We start from the raw sequence: 25,191 nt of genomic DNA, 5'->3' as shown, positions 1-25,191 counted from the left end.
GGATGGAGAGACCGAATACAGCAACGGAGGGCAGAGGGCCTAGTGCGGTACCTGGCACACAGTAGGTCCCTGTCACACACAGTAAAACAGAAAGGCAGGAGCCCAGTCTCCCAAGCACAAGTTGTCACTTCTCTTGGCCCAAAATACAGTGTGGGTCAAGAAGTATCCAAGGAAACAGCCAAGGGGGAATAATCAGAACTAAGGAACCCATCACTTGGGCATACCACTCAGACGCACCCCACGCTCAGCACTAGCTCCCTAGGAAAGGCCTCTAGAGATCCGGCCGCCTGCCCTGCCCCACCAAGCAGCCACAGTGGGGTGTCACCCACTGTCTGTCTTGGCATGATTCGGTGGGGGGTGGGAGGGAAGCAAAAATAAACCGTCTGCTGCCCAACATCTGCAATGAGCAAAGCCTCCCCAGGAACAGCCCTGCAAGGGGAGAGCCAAGGGCTGGATGATTTCAGGACCGCGGCCAAGGGAAACGGTCTGTGGGTACAAAATACGGTGTGGATGCACTAAACAGCAAAACTCTTCCCTTCCTTCTCCCCACCCATCCTTTTCTCTCCCCACCCCCTTCCTTCCAGGCCTAGCAAGGTCCTAACCTCACTCAGGGGTCCCTGCCTCCATCCTCTGGAGTCATCTCAACCAGCCAGATGCCACAGGCTCCCAAAGTTCCAGCTGCACCACAGCGTGGCACACAGAGCAGGGCTCGGCTGGGCCAGTCCACACCGGCTCCGGGTCTCCATTACTTCCCATCTCCAGGGTGAGCCTCCACCCTGCCTGGCCCCGGGCTCGGTGGAGGTGACAGCCATGTCTTCCACGGCCCCCCTTTGGGCTCTGCTTCTGCAGATGCTTCCACTTGGGCTTCCTGTCACCTGCTCACTCTTCCACCCTCTGACCCAGGGCTAAGTCCTTGAGGCCTGGGACGCGTCACTGCTGAGCCGTGTTCCCAGCTCACAGCCCAGTGCCCGGCCACTGGAGGTAGCTGATTGGCCTGTGCGGACTCAGTGTGTGACTGAACACATGCCAGGCACCGTGACAGGCCCAGGAGAGGGGAGACAGTGGACACCAGGCTTCTGCAACTGGACTACACGTGAACCTCAGCTCCACTCATAGGCGGGGACATGAGGCGACCCTGTCCAGCTGCTATGGGATTCTCCTAGGAACCCACCATGAACAACGGGAAATAAGTATTTGCCGTGTTCCTACTACGCGCAATTACGGCAATGCGATCACGGTAAATCCTTGAAACAAACCAGGCAAATGGGGCGAATGATTTATCCCGTTTTACGGGTGATGACACAATACTCTTAAAGGTTAACCAACATCACAACAAATCCTCACTGTGGAAATCGGACTCAAACCAAAGCCTGTCTCCCTGCCCAGGCACAAGGCCCTCATGACACTAAGCCGCTTGTCCGTCAAATCTGTATTTAGCGGTGCCCAAGGGCTCCAGATGACCCAGCAGGCACCCAGGGCGCTCACGCTGAACACCAGCCAGGACAGGTATCTCTTCATGGGGAGTTTGCAAATTAGAACAAGATTTTTTCATGATGATGCAAAGAAGGCCCATGCTGGACGTGCATCTCAGAAAGAGTCAGATCCAACTTTCGAGGGGACCAGCATGCAGGACTGGCCCCGCCCTGAAGTCGCCCAGACTCTAGCTCTGTGGACAGCTGTGCGGGAGGTTGAGTGCCCCTAAATGGCTGGGCACCTGTTCCTCAGCATCCCATGTCCCTGTCAGTTCTGGTCCAAGGAAGGGCAGGCTCCCCCCTGTGGCCTCACTCGGAGCACTGAGCACATTCAGTGAGTCTTTTCCTGTTATGTGTTCACGTCCCATCTCTCCCACTAGACGGTAGAGTCTGGGGGGCGCTGAGGTCTGGTCCCCCGTGCCTAGCGATACAAATCGTAACCGATACGTGCAGAGTATGGGCCAGCTACTCTGTGAGTGTCTCCCAGGGCTTTGCCCACTCAATCCTCTCAGCAATCTTAGCAGTTAGCAATTATCCTGAGACCCATTTCACAGAGGAGTGAACTAAAACTCAGCCAGGCACAGAAACGTGTCAAGGTCACTCAAGTAGGAAGGGATGGAGCTGGGCTTGAGCCCGGGAACTCTGCCTCCAATCTGGATGCTCCAGCATCTCAACACAGCCCACCCTGATGTCCGGACATCACCCATTCTGGAGTACCGCTCTGCCCTCCACACCCTGGGGCTACCCACAGCTGCCATGTCCCCGTGGTTCACTGAATAAAATCAATATCCGTCCTGTCTCATCATCCCTGGTTCTGGCTTCTGGTTGATCTTTCTGCTTTTCTCCTTAGAGCCACCCATCAGCCAGATGGACTGCCCAAGGGTCACTGGCCCTCCCCCAGGCTGTCCCGTCCCGGGCATGACTCAGGGCTACTTTTCTACCGTTATCCTTCCCTCTATCTAGCTTGCAAGGCTCTGATCACAGGCCGCCTCCATCGGGAACTTTCCCCAACTCATCCCGACCGGGGAGTTGTCCTTCCTTCCCTGAACTCCCTTCCTTGCTGAGGGCAAGAGGCCACCTGCGTCCCGGTCTTAGAGCAGCAGCTTTACACCTCCCTCAAGAGGCGCCTTCGGGGCTTGCCGGGGTGGGATGACTGGGCCCTAACACGGAGGGCCAAGTGCGCAGGGCGGTGAACTCCGCTGTCTTCAACCAGAGCAACTACCGCTTTGTGTCGGTGCATCCGTTTATAAACGCCGAAGACTTCATTTGAAGGGTTCTCGGAGGAAACACATGTTGGCCTCCGTGAACTGGAGGGTGGGTGATGACGTCGAGAGACCCAGGACGGGGCAGGCTGCCGGAGGACTCACCCCAATGCCCCTACCATGCTGTGCACGGGGCAGAGGCTCGAGAAGGGATTTATCACGGCTCCCGGTCTGCATCTCCAAGAGCAGCGTGCCATGATGCCTTCGGTCCGTTGGTCGCCCCTCTCCGGTGGAGAGGAGGGGCGGGCAGCGTCTCAGAGGCAGCAAACCAAGGGCCAGGCCCCGGGAAATAAAAGGCAAGACCGTTCACCTCCAGCCGTGGCCCCAAAGCAAACGTAAAAATGTTTTGGGGGGGGGCACCCTCATCTATGAGCTAAGGGCTCTAGACCTCGGATGGGGTGGTTCCGGGTGGGGCCCAAACCTAAGACTCTGATTCACAAGAGGGGGAGACACAGACCATCCACGCTAATGGAGACACTGGAGTGCTCAGGCCGAGAATGTTTTTATTCTACCCACCACATCTCATAGAACGGGAGGTGAATAGTAAAAAGTGCATTTTTTTTTTAAAAAGCAGGATTCTAAGACGTAAGCTAAGATCCCGCCTGTTGCGGGAACAAGAGGTCCTCAACTGTGGTTTCCGCAAGCGGTAACAAGTGCCCTCGACACTTGGGGACGTGGGGGAGTAGGACCTTGTGGATAAAGCCAGGATCCCCTCTTTTCCCCGGGAGGGGATTCCAAACCAGAAGGTCACTTTCTCCGTGCCGGCTGGCTCCCTCCCATCATTCAGGCCACAGAGCGGTCCCAGAGGAAGGCTGGGCACCTGCACGGGGTCAGGGAGTTGGGGGTGTGATTCAGGGCAGACGCTGACGGGCACCGGGTCCCTGCATGAATCCCGAAGCAAAGGGGCGACGCGGCGTGGGCTGTGTGAGAAGTCGATGCCTAGTCTTTCCGGAAGCAGAGGACGCAGAGGAAGGGGTGTGTGTGTTTGTGCTGGGAACGGGGGGGTCCTGTATTGCTGGTGATGCCGGTCGCCTTGCCCCCCCAAAGGGGGACGAGGGGAGCCCCATCTGGCCGCCTGGGCGGGGACCGAGGAGGAGAGAGCCACCAAGGGTGCCATCCCGCGGAGAGCCTGGCGGGCCCGCCCCGTGGCGTCCAGCCGCCGCTGCGTGTCCCCTAGAGCTCCTGGGCCTGCGGCCCCACCGCCTGCTCCTCCACGGGCTGCACGGCCTCCTGCACGTAGACGATAAACTCCGAAGCCTCCCCGCCCTGAGTGTAGACGGTCACCGTCTCGATGCCCTCCACGTCGTCAGAGGACACCACGAGGTGGTGCTCCTCAGCCAGCTCCACGGAGGCTTGCTGGAGGGTCTCCTGGATCATGACCGTGTGGTTGGAGCTGGGCTCCTCGTCCGTGACCTGTGTGAGGGCAAGAGAAAGGTCACACGGGTCCTGCTTCCGGGTCGAGCCACGACAACAGAATCACAACTACTGCTGACGGAGCGTCTGGTAGGTTCCGGGAGCTCGTCCCCACCGCACACAGGGCCCTGCGCTTGCTCCCGTCCCTGCTTTATGGACGAAGAGAGGGAGGCTCCACGCCGCAGAGCGACACAGCCAGAGGCCCCAGCAGCGGCAGGTGGCGGAGCCCGAGCTGACACCCAAAGTCCAGGCTCTTCTCTTGACGCCAAGCTGCCTCCCAGGGGCGCGGGGGTGGCCAAGGGTGTGCGGGTTGGAGGGCAGCGCACAGATTATGTACTGCAACCGTGTCGAGGGTTGGGTGGGCGGCTTCTGGAAATTCAAAGCTGGTCCATTTGGAGCTGACAAAGGGACCTACGTTTATCCCGGGTTTTCTGGCTTTCCACACACTGTGGGAGCCCAGCCCCTGTACTGCAGATCAGTCTCGCACTGGGAAAAAGGAGATGTTCCTACAAGACTGATTCCCCCCAGATGCAGCCCACCAACAACACCAATGCCTTAGCTATCCGGGGGAGGTGGCCGGTGGAGGTAGCCCCCGCCCCCCGGGGCTGGGCAGGAGAATCTGTGGGGACATCTGTCAGTGGAGGGCACCTGAATTGTACAGCCAGGCCACTGTCCGGAGCTCCAAGCAGGCGGGTTCCAGACAGAGCCAATTCCGGTAGTGCTGATGCCCAGCGTCCCTGACCCTGCGGGCTCTGGCCTGCTTTAAATAACAACTGTCTTTGATCTCGGGAAGAAAAGTCATCGAAAGAACACGGGGAAGGTTTAGGAGGAGCTGGGAGCCTGAGGCCGCAAAAATAACGGAAGGGTTGGAAGAGAAGGAGGGTATGGGATTGCTCTCTAAGGGAATCAGAGTCCTCAGATGTGTGCAGGGACGTGAGACAGGAGCATCCTTTCCAGGGCAGGGGCTGGGGCTGAACGGCAAGGCCAAAGCAGTCCCTTGGTCAACATGGCCCTTTGTCCTGCGCTAAGCAGGGCTCGAACGGCTGCTCGCCACGATTAGCTGTGAGGCCACACACCTACCCTACAACCCTTAGTTTTCTCATCTGTGAACGGGGGACTAATGCCCATTTCAGGGGGCTGGAGGAAAGATAAAGGACATTCTACACGCGAAGTGGGTGTTTAACCACACCACGGCCCTTCCGGCACCCGCAGTATTCGTCGGACATGACTTTCGTAAACACCCGCTGCCTGAAAGGTACTACGGCCTGTCCGTCACTTGCGACTTCCTCCCCTCCTCCAAACCTCTGTCCTCTTCTCACACCCCACCAGACCACGCTGCGCTCCGTGCAGGCAGGGGCTGCGGAGTCCAGGCACAGCTCTCCCCCAGAGCCAAGCTGGATGATTGGCACACACGAGTACGTATTTGCTGAATGATGCCCCACCAGGTACCAGAGGCCGTGACAGGTGTGGTGGAAAACCACAGCCCAGCGGGGCAGACGCAGGGGCCGAGGGGCCAGCAGAGCCTGGGGGATGGGAGGGGCCGGTGGCCAGGGAACATCTCTGGAGGAGAAGCAGGGAGGGATGCCAGGCAGGGCGGGTAGAAGGAGCAGTGACTCCAGGGACTGACGGGAAAGGCGGGTACACTCAGGTGGCCTCCGGGAGCTCCCAGTCATGGCACCTGACTCCTCTCCCAGCTGGTGTCTAGAGAAGCCACCTTCTCCCTGCCCGTCTGTCTGCAACAACCACGACTCCATGCTCCCCTGGGACTGACCCAAATGGCTTCCAGGGGTCCCCCTCCGGCCCTGTGACAGTACTGTACCCTGTGAGCAGGTAGGGCTGTGTCAACAGGGGGATTATGTTGCACTTAGAGGAACGGGAAGGCCTTTCTGGGGAGGGCACCACACGAAGCTACGATCAGGAGGAACTGCCAATGCGGACTGGAAGAATTCACCAGAAGCAGAGACCTATCCTGAGTGGAAACTCTTAACACATTTAGCCTGATTTGTTTTTCTAGAGTGAATCACGACCTTTTATTTTTTTTTTTTTTTAGTGTTTGCTTCCATTTCATTTAAATGGGAAAATGTACTGTGCACCCAGACTTTGGAAGCAAATATTGATTTATTTCACACTGAAAGAGAGTGCCTGGCAGAAGGCTGGGGAAAGGAGGGGAACAACAAATGCTTTTTTTCCCCTTAACTGTCAGGAAATTCTACACAAAGGAAGAGGTGCAGGGGCGAGGTGATCCGTGCTGAGGGCCTGGGACCTTCCACGTGCCAAGTAAGCCTGCTGCACCTCAGGTAAACGGATGATGCGATAAAAATGTTGAGATCAACCAGCACACGAGCTCTGAGACACACACACTCCTGGGCACGGGAGACGCGAGGCAGTCACAACAGCGAGTTTCCACTGGCTAAAAATGCCTGTCCCTGTGAACGACGCGGACACCACGACGGCCCCATACTGACGAGGGCCGCAACCAGGGCCGTGGACACAGGGAACCCTGCCCCTGCGTAGGCCGCAGCCTCCCGTGTCCATGATAGTGGGGTTCTCCGGAGCCAGCCCAGGAGGAGGGGGAGGTCCCGAGATGACCCAGACACGGCCTCTGCCCACGGACGTGGGGAGGAAGACAGGCAGAGACCAAGTGAGGCCGCCGTGCTTGGAATAACGGTAAACCAAGTGCTTATTACCGTCGCGTGGGGGCCCGGGGGCTGCGTCGTGGAGGGTGGTGCTGTCCGCGGTGGCGGCAAAAGACTTCGCAGACAGAGAGGGGCTAGTGAGCATCTCCCAACCAGCAGACCCACCAGGCAGAGTTCTGTCTTCACCTTTCCAGAAGGCTCTGCGCCATCTCACATTGCTGAGCCGACCTCAGCTTTACTCACTGGGACACCCTCTTTGCTGCTTCCACAGCCTCACCTGGGCTCTGTTCTGAGCCCTCTCGCACACTCCAGGCTCCCCGTCCTTGGCCTCTGCTCTGGACCCCTCTCTGCATCGAGGCTCTGCTCCCGGCTGAGCCAGAGGTGCCGGGCCCCACCCTGAGCTGCAGGCCACGGGGCCATCTGCTCGTGGGAGGCCCTCCGGGGGCATCTGTCCAACGTGCCGAAGTCACAGGACGGAGAGAGCACTGGGAAGGAGCGGCAGCGAGGTTCACGGTCGGGTCCAGAAGGGCTTCCCTCAGCTGAGGGACTAAGACTTCGTTTTACAAAGGAAGGCACGAACGGTTTTCCAAGAAGGGCCAGCATCACCCCATCTATGAAGCCCCACCAATCAAAACTTGCCTAACGTGAGAGGTCAAGACTCCCTGAGTGTTACACTTGTCTCACTGTCCCTTTACATGTATACGTGCATTTGTTTGTATCGCCTTCTCGAAGGATGAAGTCTGTCCAAAGACAACCCTTTTTCCTTTCTGTTTCTGTTTTGTTTCTTCAGTTTTCAGCTCCAGGGTTTTGTGCGACACAATCACCATTCACTCCATCCACTGCTAATGGTGAGAGCACACAGTACACCTTCCCAACGCGGGCTTTCGGGCTTAGTTCACCAGGGAGAGAGATGGCGACGAAGGTAAATGTGACTTTTGCAGGAGTCCTGCAAAGAGCGTCCTTCCGGGGGGGGGGGGGGGGGCACAGGCGTAAGAGGGTCCGCGTACCGCTGCTCCATCACCTTACCGAGTCCTGAAACCTAACTCACGATGGCCACGGTTCCCGAAGCCTGCCTGGGCTTGCTGCAGGGCAGTGTTAATGTTTTCAGGAGCCTTTGTGAGCCAGGGGCCCCGCCAGCCCAGCTGTCGTTGACCTACAGCTGATCCGGGAACGGAACACAGCGGAGGGAGCCCCTCTCCGCCCTCCACGCCCCACGTTTCATGTTCGTGCAAACCGTGGACCTTCCGCGTCCCATGGGGCCCGGCGTCCAGCTGGCCGGCCCTGGACGCACAGTGCCTCGTGTTGGGGCCTTTCTGAATGAAATCTTCAGTAGCCCAGTGACTCACCAGGGGTCAAATCGCTGGAAGGCAGCAAGAGCTGGACCTCGGTCTGGGTGACCCCCCCGGTCAGAGACCCTCCTCGGCTAGTGTGGTGTGACAGCGACTAATGGGATTCCGTGTCACCGATCAATCGGGTTACATGATTACTTTCCACAACCCAAAGGCCTTACAGCTGCCCGCAGAGCCCTCAACCATTTCCTCCATTCAGAATCATCTCTCGTAGCTTCAACTATTAGCACAGGCTTAAAATTGTTCCCCACGGTAGACATAATATGGCTTCACAATGTCATTATCCCCTGAGATGGGTTTCCCCAATTCCGTATCTAACATATCTTCCAGCTAAATTATTAGCAGCAGAGATAGCTTAATAGAAAACCTTAACCCACGGGACTGTACAAATTACTCACTAAGTCAGGCTCCGAGTTCTGCAGCTCTGGGATCTACACCAGCTGGCTGTCTGCTGGGCTCTACTCCTGCCAAGGACGCTCTTCCCGCCGAGGCCCAGCACTCCTGTGGCCGCCAGCACCCTCGTCCGCTCGGGGGCAAGCGCTGATGGAGATGGGGCGGGCCAGCAGCCCAGCTACCCCACTGTCTCGCTTTCTCCCTACCCCCCTGCCTGCCCTATGTGCTCCCTTTGCTCCTGGTCCCCCGTCCGCTTTTCTCTGTAAAAACTGTTACAGGCAGGTTGTCCGTTCTCATTCCCAACATTCGAGAAGCGGCCCCAGCTGGGGGATCCCTCAGGAAGAGGGGTTCCCTGCGCTCACACGCGCCATATGGAGCCTGTGCAGAGCCCTCACCCGGCTCTGTATCACAGCCCATCCTGCACAGATCTCCCTGATGTGCCCGCAGCTTCTGGAGAGCAGGGACAGGCTCCTGCGTCCCAGCCCGGCGCCACGGTCTGAGCGGACACACGGGGGGGCGCCGGTGCCACCTACAGAACTATCCGGGGGTAGAACCTGGAAGCCATTGCAGAGAGAACAGCTTGGAGCTGCCACCACCCCCCAGGCCAGGCCACTGCTGGCCCTGGTGTCTGTCTGATGGGAGCCCTCCCAGACCACAGGGAGGCTCAGAGGCAAACTGTCCACACAGGGATCCCCTTTGGCTCCGAAAGTCCTGAAGGTCCACCCCCTTATTTTACGGGAGAGGGGCAGTCTCAGAGAGGAAGGAAGCTGCCCAGGTCTTCTGACTCTTGGTCTGAAAACTCTCCAGCCTGCACGAGGCGGCCTCACACCGGCCACGACGCAGGGGTGGTTCCTGGGAGAACACGGTAGGCCCGTCTAGCCTGGGGCCCAGGCCACGGGTGAACACCGCAGACACGTAACAGTGTGAGGAGACACCTGAACACAGCTCTGCGGCTCCCGGATTTGGCTGCCTCTCACCGCCAAGGGTGGTCCCAGCAGTCTGTGCGGGGGGGGGGGGGGGGGGGGGGGGGGGGGCACGCGCGGATGCTGCGGGAAGGATTTTGCTTCTGCCGTAGCAGCCAGCCATCACAACACCCTTCGAGGATTCAGTGCTCAGCTCCAGAGGAGCGTGGGGCTCAAGGGAGGCGGAGAGCTCTCCCTCAGGGCTCTGCCCCCGCGCTCTGCCCCCTCCCACACCCACGCACTTGGACGCCAGGCTAGGAGATACTTCAGTCCGGGCCACACAGTGGCCCCCCGGGCTGCCACGCCTTTGACAGGCAGACAGATGACTGGGGCTCCTCACCCACGGCACGGGACCGCCCCTCTTCCTGGTTCTCCCGCTGGCCTCCCACATCCAGCCCTGGCATCACCCGTTTTCACAGCTCCATTTCCGCTTTGAAAAGAACATACCGACGGGCTCCTCTGTCAGAGTGTCCCCATGCCTCAGACATAGATGTTCCCAAGAACGCCCCTGGTGGACAGTGACGGCAAGGGCACCTCGTCCTCAGGAATCCCTGACACTGGCCAGGAGAAGTACGTGGAGGCGGCTGTCTTGCCAGACGGGAAGGTGTCCAGGAAAGCGGTGTCCCGTGGGGAAGCCTGCCCTGGAACAGCACGTCACCTCTGTGCACAGCCTTCCGTGCCCTGGAACACGTGCCCAGCACACGCCGTCCTGTGCCATGCACCGCACCGACCACAACGCCCCCAGGACACCAGAACAGCCCAGAGACTTTCAGGGCCATCATATGACAAACAAAGGCCAATGAAGGGAAGAAAGAGCTGTGTCTCACGGCTGAATCCCACAGAAGCAGCAGTGAGAAAAAAGGGAAAGCTGTTACTAGTTGGGTATTTAAACACACCATTCCTAAACACGGCTGGCGGATTATAATACACAACACGCGCGCATCACGCCTCCCACCCAGAGCTTTCAGAACAGCGTGGATAACTTCCTGGTGCCCGAGTCGGCCATGAGCTCGTGTGGAGGGGCTCCAGTCCACAAAACCCCTCAGAAGCTCAATCAGACCTCTGCAATTTCAGTCCTGGCGGGCACCGGAATTTCCAGGCAACAGTCGGGCTCCGTCGAAACCTAGCGCCTTATTTAAACTTGGCTCCAAGCTCAGAAATAAACGATGAGTAACCAAAGGTAGGTTTAAAACCTCTGTTGGCCCTAGAATGAAAAGAGGCCAGGATCATACCTGTCTGGATGGCATTGCTTTAGTGTCTATTTGCTTCATAACCCTTTGGAATGAAAATCGCACCAAAGCACCTCCATCAGGACGCGGCCCACATGCCATCGCTGTCCCACAAGCCTACTGCCCCCGGCGGGCGTGGGGAAAATACTAAACACCTTCACGTGGGAGATTCTGGTCTGAATGTCTCCATGACAGGGATCTTCCTTCACGTTTTCAGGGGGAAGAAAGCCCTCGGTCACCTCTGCCGCTGCAGGGAGATGGCTTCAGGCCTCCTTCACACCTCCATCCACGTCCCCATACGCTGAACCAAGTTCCTATTTATTACACTGAGTCTCCGGGGGCACAGCCCTTGAAAGGGAGACCCCCAGGGCTGCAGGCCAGGAAACGAACGGGGGAGCCCCACCCACTCTCCTCCTGTCGGTGCCGCGGTCATTCTCAGGACCGGCCGAGAGCCGGCCTCACCACCGGCCCACGGTGGTGCAGGGGAGGCAGACAGGACTCAGACGCCATCGGGAGGGCAGAGCCACCGTCCAGAGCATCGACTCACAGAATGGAATGATCGCCCGTGATGGGCAGGCGGAATGAGGCCAGGCACGGGAGACATGAAGAACCTAGAACAACAGCTGGACTGCCACAAGGAGGCAAACTGGAGGTGTGTCGTAAGTGTGTGTGTGTGTGTGTGTGTACGTGAGCATGTGGGCGTTGGTATGCATACATCTGTGCATGCATGTACAAGCACATGTGTATGTATGAGTGTGGGCATGTGTGCGTGTGTGCGTGGATGTGTGGGCACGTGCACATGAGCATGGGCACGGGTGCAGAAAGGCTGCCACACAGAGGTGCCTAAACTCACGCTGCACCACTTCTCTGTCCTTCCTCACCTTCCCTTTCATACCTCCTCAGTCTTCCGACACCACTTGCTTCCTTGCACCACCATCCCTTCGCCCCGTGACCTAGTGGGCAGCCCCTCCACCCCACCCCCCTGCCAGTTTACAGAGTGTTCCCACACTCCTGACCTCATGCTATTGAGATCCCACAGCCAGTAACACGGGATTCTGGAAGGCGAAGCCAGGTGAGACCCTCCAAGGCCTACAGTCCTTCTAACTGCCTCCGTCTACTACTGGGTGGCTTGTAGCCTTGCGGATGAAGCCCAGCCCCCCAGTGGGAGGGACAAGGATCTTCCCGCCCCGGTCCCTGCCTCCCCCATGCTCGGCTCTGCACCCTGACCACACACGTGTTCTCTCCTGCCCCTGAACTCCTGTCCTTGCTGCTCTGCTTGCCTGAACACCCACCCCACCTCCTTTCCTTTGAGAATCGGGTCTATGCCCTGTCATCCCGGGAGCCCCCCTGCGCCCTGAGCTAGCATGCCCAGCACTGACCCCCATCACGCCTGGCAGACAGTAAACAGTGAGTCCCTCCTTCTTGGATGAATCACTGAGAAAAATGAATGCAGAGGAGAACTCTTAAGAAATGTGCTACCCTTGCTCAGAACCCACCAAAGACAGCAGAGCTGAGACTGTGCAGGTGCCACAGTCAGATGGTGCCAGTCATGGGGAGGAGTCACCTGCGACCGCAGCAGAGGCCCCTTAGAAGCCTGTGTCTCCAAATGCATGAGGTCACCAAGGGCGCTCACCGTAGCCCCTGTGCTTTAGGCCACATCGCGTGGCATTAAAGGAGACCTTTCAGTACAGAGCCAGGGCTGGTACCCGTGGGTTTGTGCTCTGTTTAGGGGAAGGAGGCAGGCGGGGCACTCATCCTGGACCCCTGGGGGCAGGGCAGGAGGTTTCCTGATGGACAGGGCCCTGGTCCTGAACACTGTGGGATCCCCAGACTACGAACACCTTTCCAGGGTCCCTTCTGCCGCAGGAATTCGCAGATTTCACGGCAAGGTAAGAGAGGGCTGCAGATAGAGATCCAAATACAAGCAAACAACAGGAATGATCCCAATACAACCAAACAACAAGAGTGATAACACCGCAGTCTGTTCTTGTAGGTGAAACAGTCCCCTGTGTATGTTTAAGCTCTGAGGAAGGAGCCTCATTTTTCCCAGTAATTAGGGTTTCACCCACTGCTGAACGTATAACCGAGCGAGAGCTTACAGGTGGGGCTGGCAGACCCATGTCCCAAGGTTAGCAAGCGAGCACGTTTGCCGTCGATTAGGTGTGGTGCTGTAAATGTCAGAAACAAAGGGAGGATGGTAAATACCATACCAAATTTATAGAGGAGAGAAGAGGTATAAATGAATGTGGTTTGTTAAAAAAGCATCGTAAATTTCCAACTCTAGAAATATATATGTACATACAGGACCGAAATAAGGGTATTATGAGCAAGAAACTTGTAGAAACATCAAAAGATATTCACAGGCAGGGAGAAACCATTCCGTGCATCAATGAAGATTTAAAGCCTTTCAAAAAGGACAAAACGCCCAGCAAGTGAGCAAGGCCGTGACTCATCCTTCCTGGGGAGACTGCATAATGCCTCCCCTCCGCCCTACTTTTCTCTTGGTTGTAAATAGACAGTAGATACTCTTTCTTTTCTGAAAATATTGATCCTATAAACAGTCCAAAGCCCAGGTTATAAAGACTGCTCACTACAGGCGGTCGCTGCCATCCCCAATCAAGTCCCAGCGCTTGGGGGTGCTGTGGGGTCTGGCCGGTCAACACGGCAGCCTGGTTCCTAGACCCCAGGGCCTGGGGAGCCCTCCTGCATGGAGCAGACTTGTCCACAGGGTCCCGAGGGCCAGTCTGCGCAGAAGGGAGGGGCCACTCCTTTCGCTGTGAGAGACGTCTGGAAACAGAAAGACGCCCCCCTACTGGCCCTGCGTCCATCACAGAACAAGGGTAAGAAGGTTTGCGTGTGGGCCAAATTCACTCAGCCGGTGGAGGGGGGGTTAGAGACAGATACCCGCGCAGCAAAAAAGGCTAAGACATCTGATGTGTCTCGAATTTCTCAAGAGTCCAAGAGCAGTTCAGTGTGGTCTCAACAATCAACTGAGGAAAAAAGAATCCTTGTCTTGGAAACTGTGGTAAAATGGGGTGGACAGAGTGGTCTCTCTACGCACATGTGAGGAGCGATGACGGGGCTGGTGCAGGGCAAGTGGTCACACGCGGTGCTCATGACCGCCAGCAGGTGCCCTCCCCTCCAAGGGCAGGTATCTGATGCCCCGACCCCACTGCCCCGCCATGTCCCCCTTGTAGACCGTGCCCACATGGCAGCTGGCTTACAGCAGGTGCTCGATACCCATCTGAATGGAATTACTCAGGAGCTATTTTAAAGCTGAACTCAAACAGAACCAGAGCACATGCACCGTGACAGGGAAGGAGGAAGGAGTCTGGAAACAGAAAGAAGCTGGAAACAGCTTCTTACTGCCTAGGAATATCTTTTGCTATTTAGACAAGTTTATTGTGCATAATGCTTTACTTCCTTGGCCTTTAAGCACACAGGTACTGAACTTCTGTTTAGTGCCAGGTGCTGGCGGGGGGGCTGTGCAGCCCTGTAGGGCATCTCGCACGGAAGACATGCTTCTCCCTACAAGCCTCACCCCCGCCTGGGAACCCGTCCACAGACGGCAGCTCTCAGGGTCATTCTTCTCACCGAAACCCCTGTGCTGCACTCTGAGAACATTTTCCTCGGCACGCTGCTCAGGAGAGAAGTCCTCCACCCTCGTGGACTTTTCTCAAAATCACCCCAAGTGACCATCCTTGCAGCCCCCGGCCTTTCTCAGTGCTGACCTGACAGACTCGATGTTAATCTACATGATGCAACTACCCGTTTATCTGTCTGGACCAAGCAACAAACTCTCCTATGAAACCCTGGGACTCCTAATGCCAGGCACAAGCCCTGGATAGCTGTGTTAGTACCTGTTTGCTGAACAGAAACTTCTAGAAGCAGAAAGTGCTATGGCTGAATTCTACAGGCACAGAAAGGGGACAAGGAGCTATGTCACTCCTATGGCAGGAGCTAAGATTTATTGAGGACTTAATCACGAGTCAGGCGCTGCCAGCTGCTTCTTTGCATAATCACGTAATCCGTACGTTAGCCCCACGCAGTAGGTTCTATTACTGTCCCATTTTACAGATAAGAAAACAAGTTCAAAGAGGAAAAGTGCTTGGGGTGCCTGGGTGGCTCAGTCGATTGAGGATCCGATTCTTGATCTCAGCTCACATCACGATCCCAGGGTTGAGGGATCAAATCCTGCTCTGGGCTCCGGGCTGAGTGTGGAGCCGGCTTGGGATTTTCTCTCTCCTCTCTGTCTGCCCCTCCCCTACTTGCTCACTCTCTCTTTCTAAAATACAAAACAAACAAACAAAAAAACAAAGAGAAGTGCTTTGTTCCGGGTCACATACCGTTAGGTGACGGATGTGAGTTCAAGCCCACATAGGCTAACTCCCTTTTAGGCACTTGCTCCCTTCCCAGCTGCGCCACGGGCTCCTTTTCCACCTACTCGACATGGCCTGGGCTGACCGTGCTGTGTGTCCAGGGAGGCCTGCAGCTCCCCGGGCTGGGCACCCACGGCAGCTGCAGCCCACGGTGAAGGGAGCCCGAGCCCGCCCAGCTCAGATGCGTGCCATCCAATCCTCGATTCCTGATGCCGGGCACGAGGGAAGCCTCCAAACACGGCAGGCCCCAAGCTAAGAGCTGGAGACCCACAGAAGAAGGAGAGCAAACCCCACTCTCAGCGAGCCCCCATTTGATGGGGAAGGCAGAGGTGAGTCCAGGCACACTAGGGTGTGGTCTGTGACAAGGGCCCAAGGACGGTGGTGAGAGGGGCACACCCCCATCCCACCTCCTCCCATTTCCTCTGCTGCCGGAGGACAGGAGAGCTTTGACTCAGCCCGTGTCCTACCCCTTCCTACTGTCCTGACTGGGGAGGAGGCCCCCGTTCTGCCCACAGATGCAGGTGATGTCCCCTGACAAGCCCACAGGCTGGGCTTCCTCTGTGAGTGTCTGCCCCCGGGAAGCTGTTTCCCCCAGCCCTCCCGCTTCCCACGGCCGCTCTGGGCAGAGCGGGATGGCCACTTCCTTGCAGTTACAAATAGCAGGGGTGGGCGTGGACCTGGAAGCAAGAAGGCCCCCAAAGCCTCCAGGCCTCCACTCTGCCCAGAGGCCCGTACAGTGTGGCCAGCCTGCCTGATGGTAACAAAGGGGTGCTCCGCTTCTCATCTGGGTTTGGTGACTGGGCTCGCTTCCGATTTCTGCCCAAGAGATGACCACAAGCAAAGTGGCTGAAGACACAAAGACACAAATGCTTCTGCTTCTCATCTCGCCGACGTCTGCCACCAGGTGAGGAAGTTCTCTGCTTTCAAGGGCTCAGGGACTAGACACGGCCCAACCTGGCTACTCTTCCGATATCAAGGTCAACTGCACCACCTAATGACACAGCCCAAGGAGGACTGCTCATCCCATCCACGGGTTCCGGAGAAGGCCCAACGTGGTCCTGAGAGCTCGAGAGCGGGCTTGACGGAGAGCGTGGCCCTGCAGCTGACCCCGCGCGACAGGAAGTGAGCCCCGTAAAGGCTGGTGATGAGTGACCGTTCTGGGCAGAGGGTGCGAAGGTGCGAAAAGAGGATCAGCAGGTTGCCCAGCGGGCGGACGCACTATGAGCATGGGGGCAGAGGGAGGCAGGGGCGCCAGACTGCTGTGGGGAAGTCCTATTCCCAGTTTACTGAACACTTTCTAAGTTACCGGAGGGTTTTAAGTGAGGGGTGCTGGAATCCTTAGAGCAGCAGGAGGGAAGGTAAGGACATCAGTGAAGAGAAGGTCTGTAAACCAGGGTGGGGAGACCAACAGTTTAGAGCAGAGCTTCTCAGACTCGGCCACGCACACAAATCAGTGAGGACCAGGGACGGTGCTACATGCCGCCTGACTTGGGGGGTCTGGGGTGCAGCCAGACACTCTGAGCTTCTAACAAGCTCCCTGAGACTGATGCCACTGGTCCAGAGACCACGTCTGGAGTAGCAGCTGCCTAGATGGAGCGGGCGGCTATTGGACACGGGGACACGTGAGGTGTGTTGTGGGGGCAGATGCCACAGCAAGGGGAGGACGTGCTGACAATCACACGTGGGGGTGACACGTGGGGACCCCCTGGTTTCGGGCTGAGCACTGGAGTGGAGAGTGGGCATTCACGGCTAGGGAAGCTAACGGGGATGGGGAGGGAGGGCTGTGGAGTCCCCAGCGCTGGGTTAGGGGAACTCCTCAGAGCAGGACGGAGATGACTGCTCCCGGGGGGGATGCAAAGTGGAACCAGCTGGCCGCAGCCCTGCCCCGGGGCAAACTCAAGGAAGGCCAAGAGCACATATCCTTTAGATGGGGCCCACAGCTGTGGCTCCCTCCTATCAGGGCTGTTGCGGGGCGAGCTGCAGAGACGGGAGGAGGCCGATGAAACCCACCTGCCCCAGCCCAGGCTGTGGATCAGGAAAGAGGCCCCCAGGAGCAGTGAGAAAACCCAACAATACTGAAACTCAAAGTGGGATTCTGCAAACAGTACCAGCCAAGCCACAGCTTCCGGGGGCCCAAAGGTAGGAAAATCAGGGCTCAGGGAAAAGGAAGAGAAAAGAGGAGAAAAGTTCAACAGACTGACATCCCCAGGCTAGCGAAAGATGCTTTATGTGAACAAGAGGGCCGGAATGAGATCGGGAAACCTTTATCCTCTATTTTTTCAGACAATTTCCCACATGGCCACAGAGAGATCATGGCACTGATTTTTACTTTAAAATCTCGCAAAGAAGTGGAATTTTCCATCACTGCCAGGGGATGAAGGAGCTCAGCAAGTAATAAGAGAGGTGGGAACAAGGATGCAATTCTTCAAGTCATCCTCCCGAAATCACAGCAGACACCGAGGTCTCTGAAGGAAGTTTTATTTAAAACAAAGATAAAGATTCACAGGGCTAAGGGAGCACTAAGGAAGGCTCACAAAGGACAGGAGTTGGCATTAGGTGACAAGAGAGCATAACCCACTGCCAAGACCCTGAATGAATGTTTGGAATCTGGATCGACATCGTGAAGGTCGCCCTGCAGCAGCGGTAGAACAACATTCTAGAAGGAACGTTAAGTCCAAAAGCATTGGAAGAGGCTACCTGTGTGTATAATTAGGAGCCTGACAGAATTAAAACTGGCAGGGCCCCGGGATCAAATAAATGGTACCATAAAGTTCTTTAGGCGAGAGCCAAACCTCACTACCCAAGACGTGTAGCTGACAACCAAGCAGTTCTCATAGTACGGGATACGGTAAGGGGAAAACAGAGAAAGTCATCAGTGACACTTCGTGCTTCTATAAAGCTCAAAAGGACTGGGAATAAAAGGAGATGTCTATCTGGATTGCAGGCATCCATCAGGGCCCTAACAGAGAGGCCGGTGTTAGACCCTCCCCCACCAGCCCCCGACAAGAGTTGGGAAGCAGTCACACATATGCCCTCGGCCCCTGCAACATGCAATGCATTCGGTCGCCTGCAAAAGACCCATGACTCCCCTGCGTGGGCCCTTCCAAAGGTATCGGGGTCCATCTTGACTGTAATTACCCTACAAAACCAGGAGGCACGGGACACACAGGACATTCCCACCACGCGAGGAGGAACAGAACACGCGAGCAGCTGCACATACTATCGGCTCTTTTAAAGTCACGTATGCCTTTTCCTAATCTTCTGGAAAGACGAGCCACAACCATGGCAAAACCACCACAATGGCAAAGGAGAATAAACAACAGAACTGAAGACGCCAGTGTTTTATCGTGGTGTAAAAGGAGGAAACGCTGCAATTGTGATGTCTCCCGTACTCAGGCAAGTGCTCTGAAGACAAAGGGGGTCCCGGAGGGGAGAGGAGAACAGAGAGGAAGCGTGAGAGGCGCTCCTGTTATTGCCACCCTGTGGGTGGTGCTGGAAGTCAGGGACAGGTCTGCTCACCGCATGAGTTACAAAGTACCTCCTGCGGGAACAAGAAAAGTCCATCAACTCACCAGTTATTTGAACTTAAGTGGAAAACAAAACAGAAAGGGCTTCCCCTGGTCCCTTTTGTGGGCGGGATAAGGGGACAGATCTTGACTCGGTCCAGCTTTATGACAACTCAGATGGCCAGGATCTTCTCTGACCTCTTAAGGATTGCAAGAGTCTCCGTGCCAATGCGATTCTGCCGCCAGGTCTCTTGCCGTGCAGTTGAACAATCATATTAATAGAATGCAGTGACTGTTTTAAAAGAACACTGAAAACAGATTTTGAAGCCTCACACAAGTCACGTTCCAGATCCCTGTCCCCCTTATTTTGCCACAAGTATCATGAAACGCTCAACATCCACCCCCAGAGGAGGCGGCCAACTCTGAGCTCTCCTTCCAGCAGGATCGCACGGCGTGAGGCTTCTCCCAGCCACGGCTGCACTTGAGAAGCACCTTCTGCAGAACAGCGTCTCCTACCAGATGCCCTTGGACACATGGACAGCACAAAAGGGCATCAAGAGACCGGATGACTCAGGGCCTTCGATTAAAAACAGGACAGGCTGCACCTGCACTTTCTCGCAAGCAGGCAAATGGTATACGTGGTCAGCCATAGACATGGACTGCATTTCCTTGCAAAAATAATGAACTGCAAACAACAAGCAACAATTCTAGCGTTGGCTGGCAACCAACATGCGTCTTACCCCCCGAACTGCTACCAAAACCGCCTCTCAGACTAAGCGCTGCACACTGAGCCCAGGGGGGCTCTGCACGCCCCTCTGCCCCAGACTACCACATCAACTTCACCCTCTGGCTCCATCCACCACAGGTGACCCGCCAAGAGATGGCAAAGGGCGTGGGAAAGCAGCTGGCAGAAGATGGGTTGCTTTGGGCAAATATGGGATTTCTGCTTTTGTTTGTTTGTTTTTCAAATCAGCAGTGAAAGCATGCGGTAAGAGCATTTGGGATTCTGAACAAGACGGTGGCAGCGTAATTCTGCACCGTGCCAGCCGAGGGTCTGCATGAGGGAAGTAGGCAGGGTGCCTGCAGGTCAGAGACCGTCTTATTAATCGCTCCTTTCAGCTGCTCCCTGCCGCGGGGGCCCTGGCTGACAGCTTGGAAGCGTCCAGCACATCCAGGGAAAATCGTGAACAGAAGAGTGGCAACTCTAGGGTTGTAGAGAACCAGGAATAACGAGTGGGTGCACCACCCGATCTGGGAGCGTGACTCCTTAGCTGTAAGCAAGATGCACGGTGTGGACAGATCGGGCCCTGCCAACAGAGTACTGCTAATCACAGTCACCGGTGAAATAGTCACTCAGCGGGCAGAGGTACAGTAACAACGATCTAACTGCTCTTGACCTGGCAACTGAGGTGGAATATTTATGTTCAGTAGAAGACCCCCCCCCCTCCACCGGGGCTGGTGTGGTTCTGCTGGCCTCTCCTCAACTGTGACCCCCTCAAGAATCTGCAGGATGGGAGCTCATTCCTGAGCCTTGAACTGAAACATCAACTGTGAGAGACATGTACATCTACCAAAATATGTATGCTTTCCGGAAGCTGCCAAAACTCTCTGAAATCTGTAAATCAAAGTCATTTCTGTGACAACTAGGTATTTCACTAAATAACTGCCTGGAGCAAACAATGACCTTCGGCTGACACTGTGAAATGCACACAGACATGTGTGATGGTTAATTTCATGCATCAACTTGACTGGGTCACCGGATGCCCAGATATTTGGTCAAACATTATTCTCGATGGTTTGTGTGAAGGTGTTTATGGATGAAATTAACATTTAATGTAAAGGACCCACAACTATATGGTCAACTAATCTTCAATAAAGCAGGAAAGAATATCCTACGGAAAAAAGACAGTCTCTTCGGGGCACCTGGGTGGCTCAGTCAATTGGGCATCCAACTTCAGCTCAGGTCATGATCTCACAGTTCGTGAGTTCGAGCCCTGCGTTGGGCTCTGTGCTGACAGCTCGGAGTCTGGAGCCTGCTTCAGATTCTGTGTCTTCCTCTCTCTCTGTCTCTCTGCCCCTACCCCACTCACTCACTCTCTCTCTCTCTCTCTCTCTCTCTCTCTCTCTCAAAAATAAATAAACAACAACAAAAAAAGATAATCTCTTCAACAAACATGTTGGGAAAACTGGACAGCAACATGCATAAGAATGAAACTGGACCATTTTCTTATACTATACACAAAAATAAATTCAAAATGGATGAAAGACCTAAATGTGAGACAGGAAACCATCAAAATCTAGAGGAGAACACAGGCAGCAACCTCTCTGACCTCAGCTGCAGCAACTTCTTACTAGACACTCTGCTGGAGGAAAGGGAAACAAAAAGAAAAATGAACTATTGAGACTTCATCAAGATAAAAAGCTTCTGCACAGTGAAGGAAACAATCAACAAAACTAAAGGCAACCGACAGAATGGGAGAAGATATTTGCAAATGACATATCCGATAAAGGGCTGGTATCCAAAATCTATAAAGGATTTACCAAACACAGCACCCAAAAAACAAATAATCCAGTGAAGAAATGGGCATAAGACATGGATAGACACTTTTCCAAAGAAGACATCCAGATGCCTGACAGACACATGAAAAGATGCTCAACATCACTCATCATCAGGGAAATACAAACCGAAACCACAATGAGATACCACCTCATACCTGTCAGAATAGCTAAAATTAACAACACAGGAAACAACAGGTGTTGGTGAGGATGTGGAGAAAGGGGAACCCTCGTGCACGGTTGGTGGGAATGCAAACTGGTGCAGTCACTCTGGAGAACAGTATGGCGGTTCCTCAAAAAATTAAAAATAGAACTACCCTACAATCCAGCAACTGCATTATTAGGTATTTACCCACAGGATACAAAACTACAGATCCGTAGCGGTCCATGTACCCTGATGTTTATAGCGACACTATCAACAATGGCCAAACTATGGAGACTGGGCAATGGATAAAGAAGATGTGATATACACATACAACGGAGTATTACTCGGCCATCAAAAAGAATAAAATCTTGCCATTTGCAACGACGTGGATGGAGCTAGAGTGTATTATACGATAATTGAAATAAGTCAGTAGGAGAAAGACAACTAGCATATGATTTCACTCGTATGTGGAATTTATGAAACAAAACAGATGAACATATGGGAAAGGGGAGAGGAACAGAAGAGAGGGAAACAAACCACGAGAGACTCTTAACCACAGAAAACAAACTGAGGGTTGATGGAGGGAGGTGGGGGGGGGGTGGGCGAGATGGATGATGGAGATTAAGGAGGACACTGGTTGGGATGAGCACTGGGTGTTGTATGTAAGTGACGAATCACTGAATTCTACTCCTGAAACCGATACTGCACTGTATACTAACTAGAATTTAAGTAAAAATCTGCAAAGGAAAAAAGAAAAAAACAAAAACGTTTAAAGTAAAGGACTAAGTAAAGCAGACTGCCCTCCTAGTGTGAGTGGGCCTCACCCAATCAGCCAAAGCCTGGACACAGCCAAAAGGCTGGCTCTCCTTGAAGGAGAAAATTTCTCCTGCCTGCTTACCCTGGAGGCTGAACACTGGGTTTTCTCCCTGCCTTTGGACTCCAGCTCTTCCCGGGTTTTGAGCCTCCTGGCTTGCAGACTGGAAGATCACTTCTCCTGGTGCCCTGGCCTTCAGACGCAGGTGAACTACACTGTCAGCGCTTGGGGCTCCACCTTACAGAGAGTATATCTTGGGACCTGTCAGCCTCCATACCTGGTGAGCCAATTCCTTATAATCAGTCTCTGCATACATGCAGATATACACGCGTGCACACGCACCCACATACACACATACACACACACCATTGGTTCTGTTTCTCGGGACAACACTAATACAACGTGCTTTTTCATCAAGTCTCAGCAGAAATGGTAACTGAGTCACAGAGAAGCGAGCTTGGCAAAGTGCATGCCCCCGGACAGCCTCGCCTGGACTAACCCTGTGACAGGTCGGTCCCTGGGCACAGGGAAATGCTCCAGACAGGCCACAAATACCACATGGACCCTGAAAGGCTACTGGATTTTAAAAGCAAACAGATGAATGAATAATACATATCCACTCCACCTGCAGCTCAGAGGTCCTTCCCCAGACAGATACCCCCACAGCCCCAGAGGGTGATGCCCCGCAATGCACCCACCCTCCCCAACTGCTGTCTAGGGGTCACCCTCAACAGTAATAAGCAACACGCTTTTTTTTTTTTTAACTCAAAAAGACCCATATCATAAAAACCACCTGTTCAGTCATCCTGACCTTCTTAAAAGGAAAATGCTGAGTGATTATAAAGTCTCCTTACTATTCAGAAACATGGAAGAAAGGGGTGTGGTGCACGTGCTGGCCTGGGGACCAGGCTCTGAGGCCATGCCCAGTGTCAGTGACAGTATCAGAGAGGACAAGGGGTTCCTCTGATCATCAAATGGCAGGAATGCTCAGAGCAGATTCACTGCTTGGGTTCTGTGACTGAATGGAAAAACCTGGAAACTATGATTTGTCAAAAATGCCAACATGCCTTCAAGAGGGGTAACACAGGTCAAGAAGCCCATGGAGAAAGGACATCTGGCTCCGAGAAGTGACAGGAAGCTGTGGGCTGTCTGGACTCAGGCTTTCTTCACTGGCCTTTGAGCAGTGGGAAGGGACAGTGAAGGGAGAGACCAGGCTGAGGTCCTTCTGGGCAGTGACTCCTCTGTCACCACTTGGTGTTTGCAAGAGGGCCCATCATTTAACTGAAGTGGGGCCCCGCCTGCCCCCGCCCCCTGCATCTAGTCACCCAGCACTGACCACCAGCTCCTGTTCTCTCCTCTGCCTGGAGCCCCGTGCCCACCCAACTCCCTGCTACCGTCCAGAACTCCCTTCGGGCATCATGGCGTCCATGAAGCCCTTTCTGCCCAACACGTGCCCCTATCCCAGACCCAGGTTCAAGGTAGGCAGCCCCCTGGTGCTCCTACAGCACCCTTGGGGCACTGGCTGACATCCCCAAGGCGTTCATCACTCTCAGGTAGAGCTGCCTGTTTAAGGTCCGCATTTTTCAGACCTCTTGAATTCTGCTGGTTCTATTTTCCCCTTTCACCTCCAGCATACCATGTTATTTATCGTACATGTACACATTAGCTATCTCCCTCAATTAGAAGGTATGCTCCTCGGGGTGCCTGGGGGGGGGCGGGGTTCAGTCGGTTGAGCATCAGACTCTTGGTTTCAGCTCAGGTCATGATCTTACGGTTCAGGAGTTCAAGCCCCACGCTGGGCTCCATGCTAGGATTCTCTCTCTTCCTCTCTCTCTCTGCCCCTGTCCCGCCTGTGTTTCCATTACCACCCAAAATAAATAAATTTTTAAAAAAAGAAAGAAAGCAAGCAAGAAAGCAAGCTCAAGCGTACCATTCGTTTGTTCTGTTCAGTGAAACAGCCAAGAACAGCACCAGGCTGGTCGAAGCAGCTCAGGGGTGCTTGCTGAGTAAAAGAGCGAATCATTTCCTTCGCCAGGTTTATCTGCCTCTTGAGAGCAGGACCTATCTTAACCACAGAACCCAGCATGGTAGACAGACTAATGCGCCCCCACCTCAAAGAGGTCCATGCCCTAATCCCCAGAATTGAAGAATGTTACCTTGCAGGACAAAGGGGACTTTGCAGATGTGATTAAGTTAAGGGCCTTGAGATAGGGAGATTATCCCGGATTATCTGGGAGGACCTAATGTAATCACGAGGGTCCTTATGAGACGCAGGCAGGAGGGCCTGACTAAGCGAAAGCAACGAGGCGAGAAAGCAGAGGCCAGAGCGATGGGTGTGAGAAGGCTCGCTCTGCCCTTGCTGGCCCTGTAGGTGGAGGAAGGGAGCCTCAGGTCGGGGATGCCGGGGCCTCTCGATGCTGGAAAAGGCAAGAGAGGGAATCCTTCCCAGGAGGAACGCAGCTGTCGAAGCCTTGATTCTGGCCCAGTGAAATCCATTTTAGACTTCTGACCTCCAGAATTATTCAGTAATACATTTGTGCAGTCTGAAGCCACTCACTCGGGGGCCATTTGTCGCAGCAGCAGCCAGAGGAGCAAGGGAACCATGATGCCGCACACGGTGACGAGTGCACCGCAGATGGGCCGTCTGCTAAGCGGATGCTCTACATCAGTACATAAAATGTTAGCTTTCAGTCTCGAACATACATTTTGATCCAGAAAAACAGCAAAGGGGCATTTAAGCCATGAGCCACAGAGGTGGTGGTGGTGCATCTGTTTTTTCTTTAAGTAACTGACTGACTCAGAGATGCTTATGCTAATATTTCCTGTGCTGGCAGGTCTCACCCTTCATCTACTGAAGGCAGTTTTATTAATGAAAGATAAATTTCCTCCTCATAAAACCCTAAATCAAGATTTAACAAAAGGCGGGGGGGGGGGGGAGGGGGAGAAACCAATTTATTTATCAAAAGCTGTCTGGTCTTCACAAATGCAATTAGTTGCACTAAAAGCTCTCGAGCATCTCCCCGGGCCTGGCTGGTGCGGTACGCGTAAGGACTCGTCCTCCTGAACACTTCGAGA

General features: G+C 54.7%; 1 protein-coding gene across 6 annotated transcripts in view; it reads right to left on the bottom strand.

Annotated features, from left to right (window-relative positions):
- Positions 1-3,220: 3,220 nt before the first annotated feature.
- The window catches only part of ZFAT (zinc finger and AT-hook domain containing), a 282,959-nt gene continuing 260,988 nt past the window's right edge, over positions 3,221-25,191 (bottom strand). For all 6 annotated transcript variants that reach the window (XM_053208115.1, XM_053208113.1, XM_053208114.1 and 3 more), the window contains one exon: positions 3,221-4,147. In XM_053208115.1, coding sequence (XP_053064090.1) covers positions 3,908-4,147 — 240 coding nt within the window. In that variant the 3' untranslated portion in view covers positions 3,221-3,907. The remainder of the gene's footprint in view (positions 4,148-25,191) is intronic.

The sequence above is a fragment of the Acinonyx jubatus genome, chromosome F2, assembly GCF_027475565.1.
Source record: "Acinonyx jubatus isolate Ajub_Pintada_27869175 chromosome F2, VMU_Ajub_asm_v1.0, whole genome shotgun sequence".
NCBI lineage: Eukaryota > Metazoa > Chordata > Mammalia > Carnivora > Felidae > Acinonyx > Acinonyx jubatus.
Note: the sequence above shows the minus strand (reverse complement) of the source record. Positions and strands in the feature narration are given on the sequence as shown.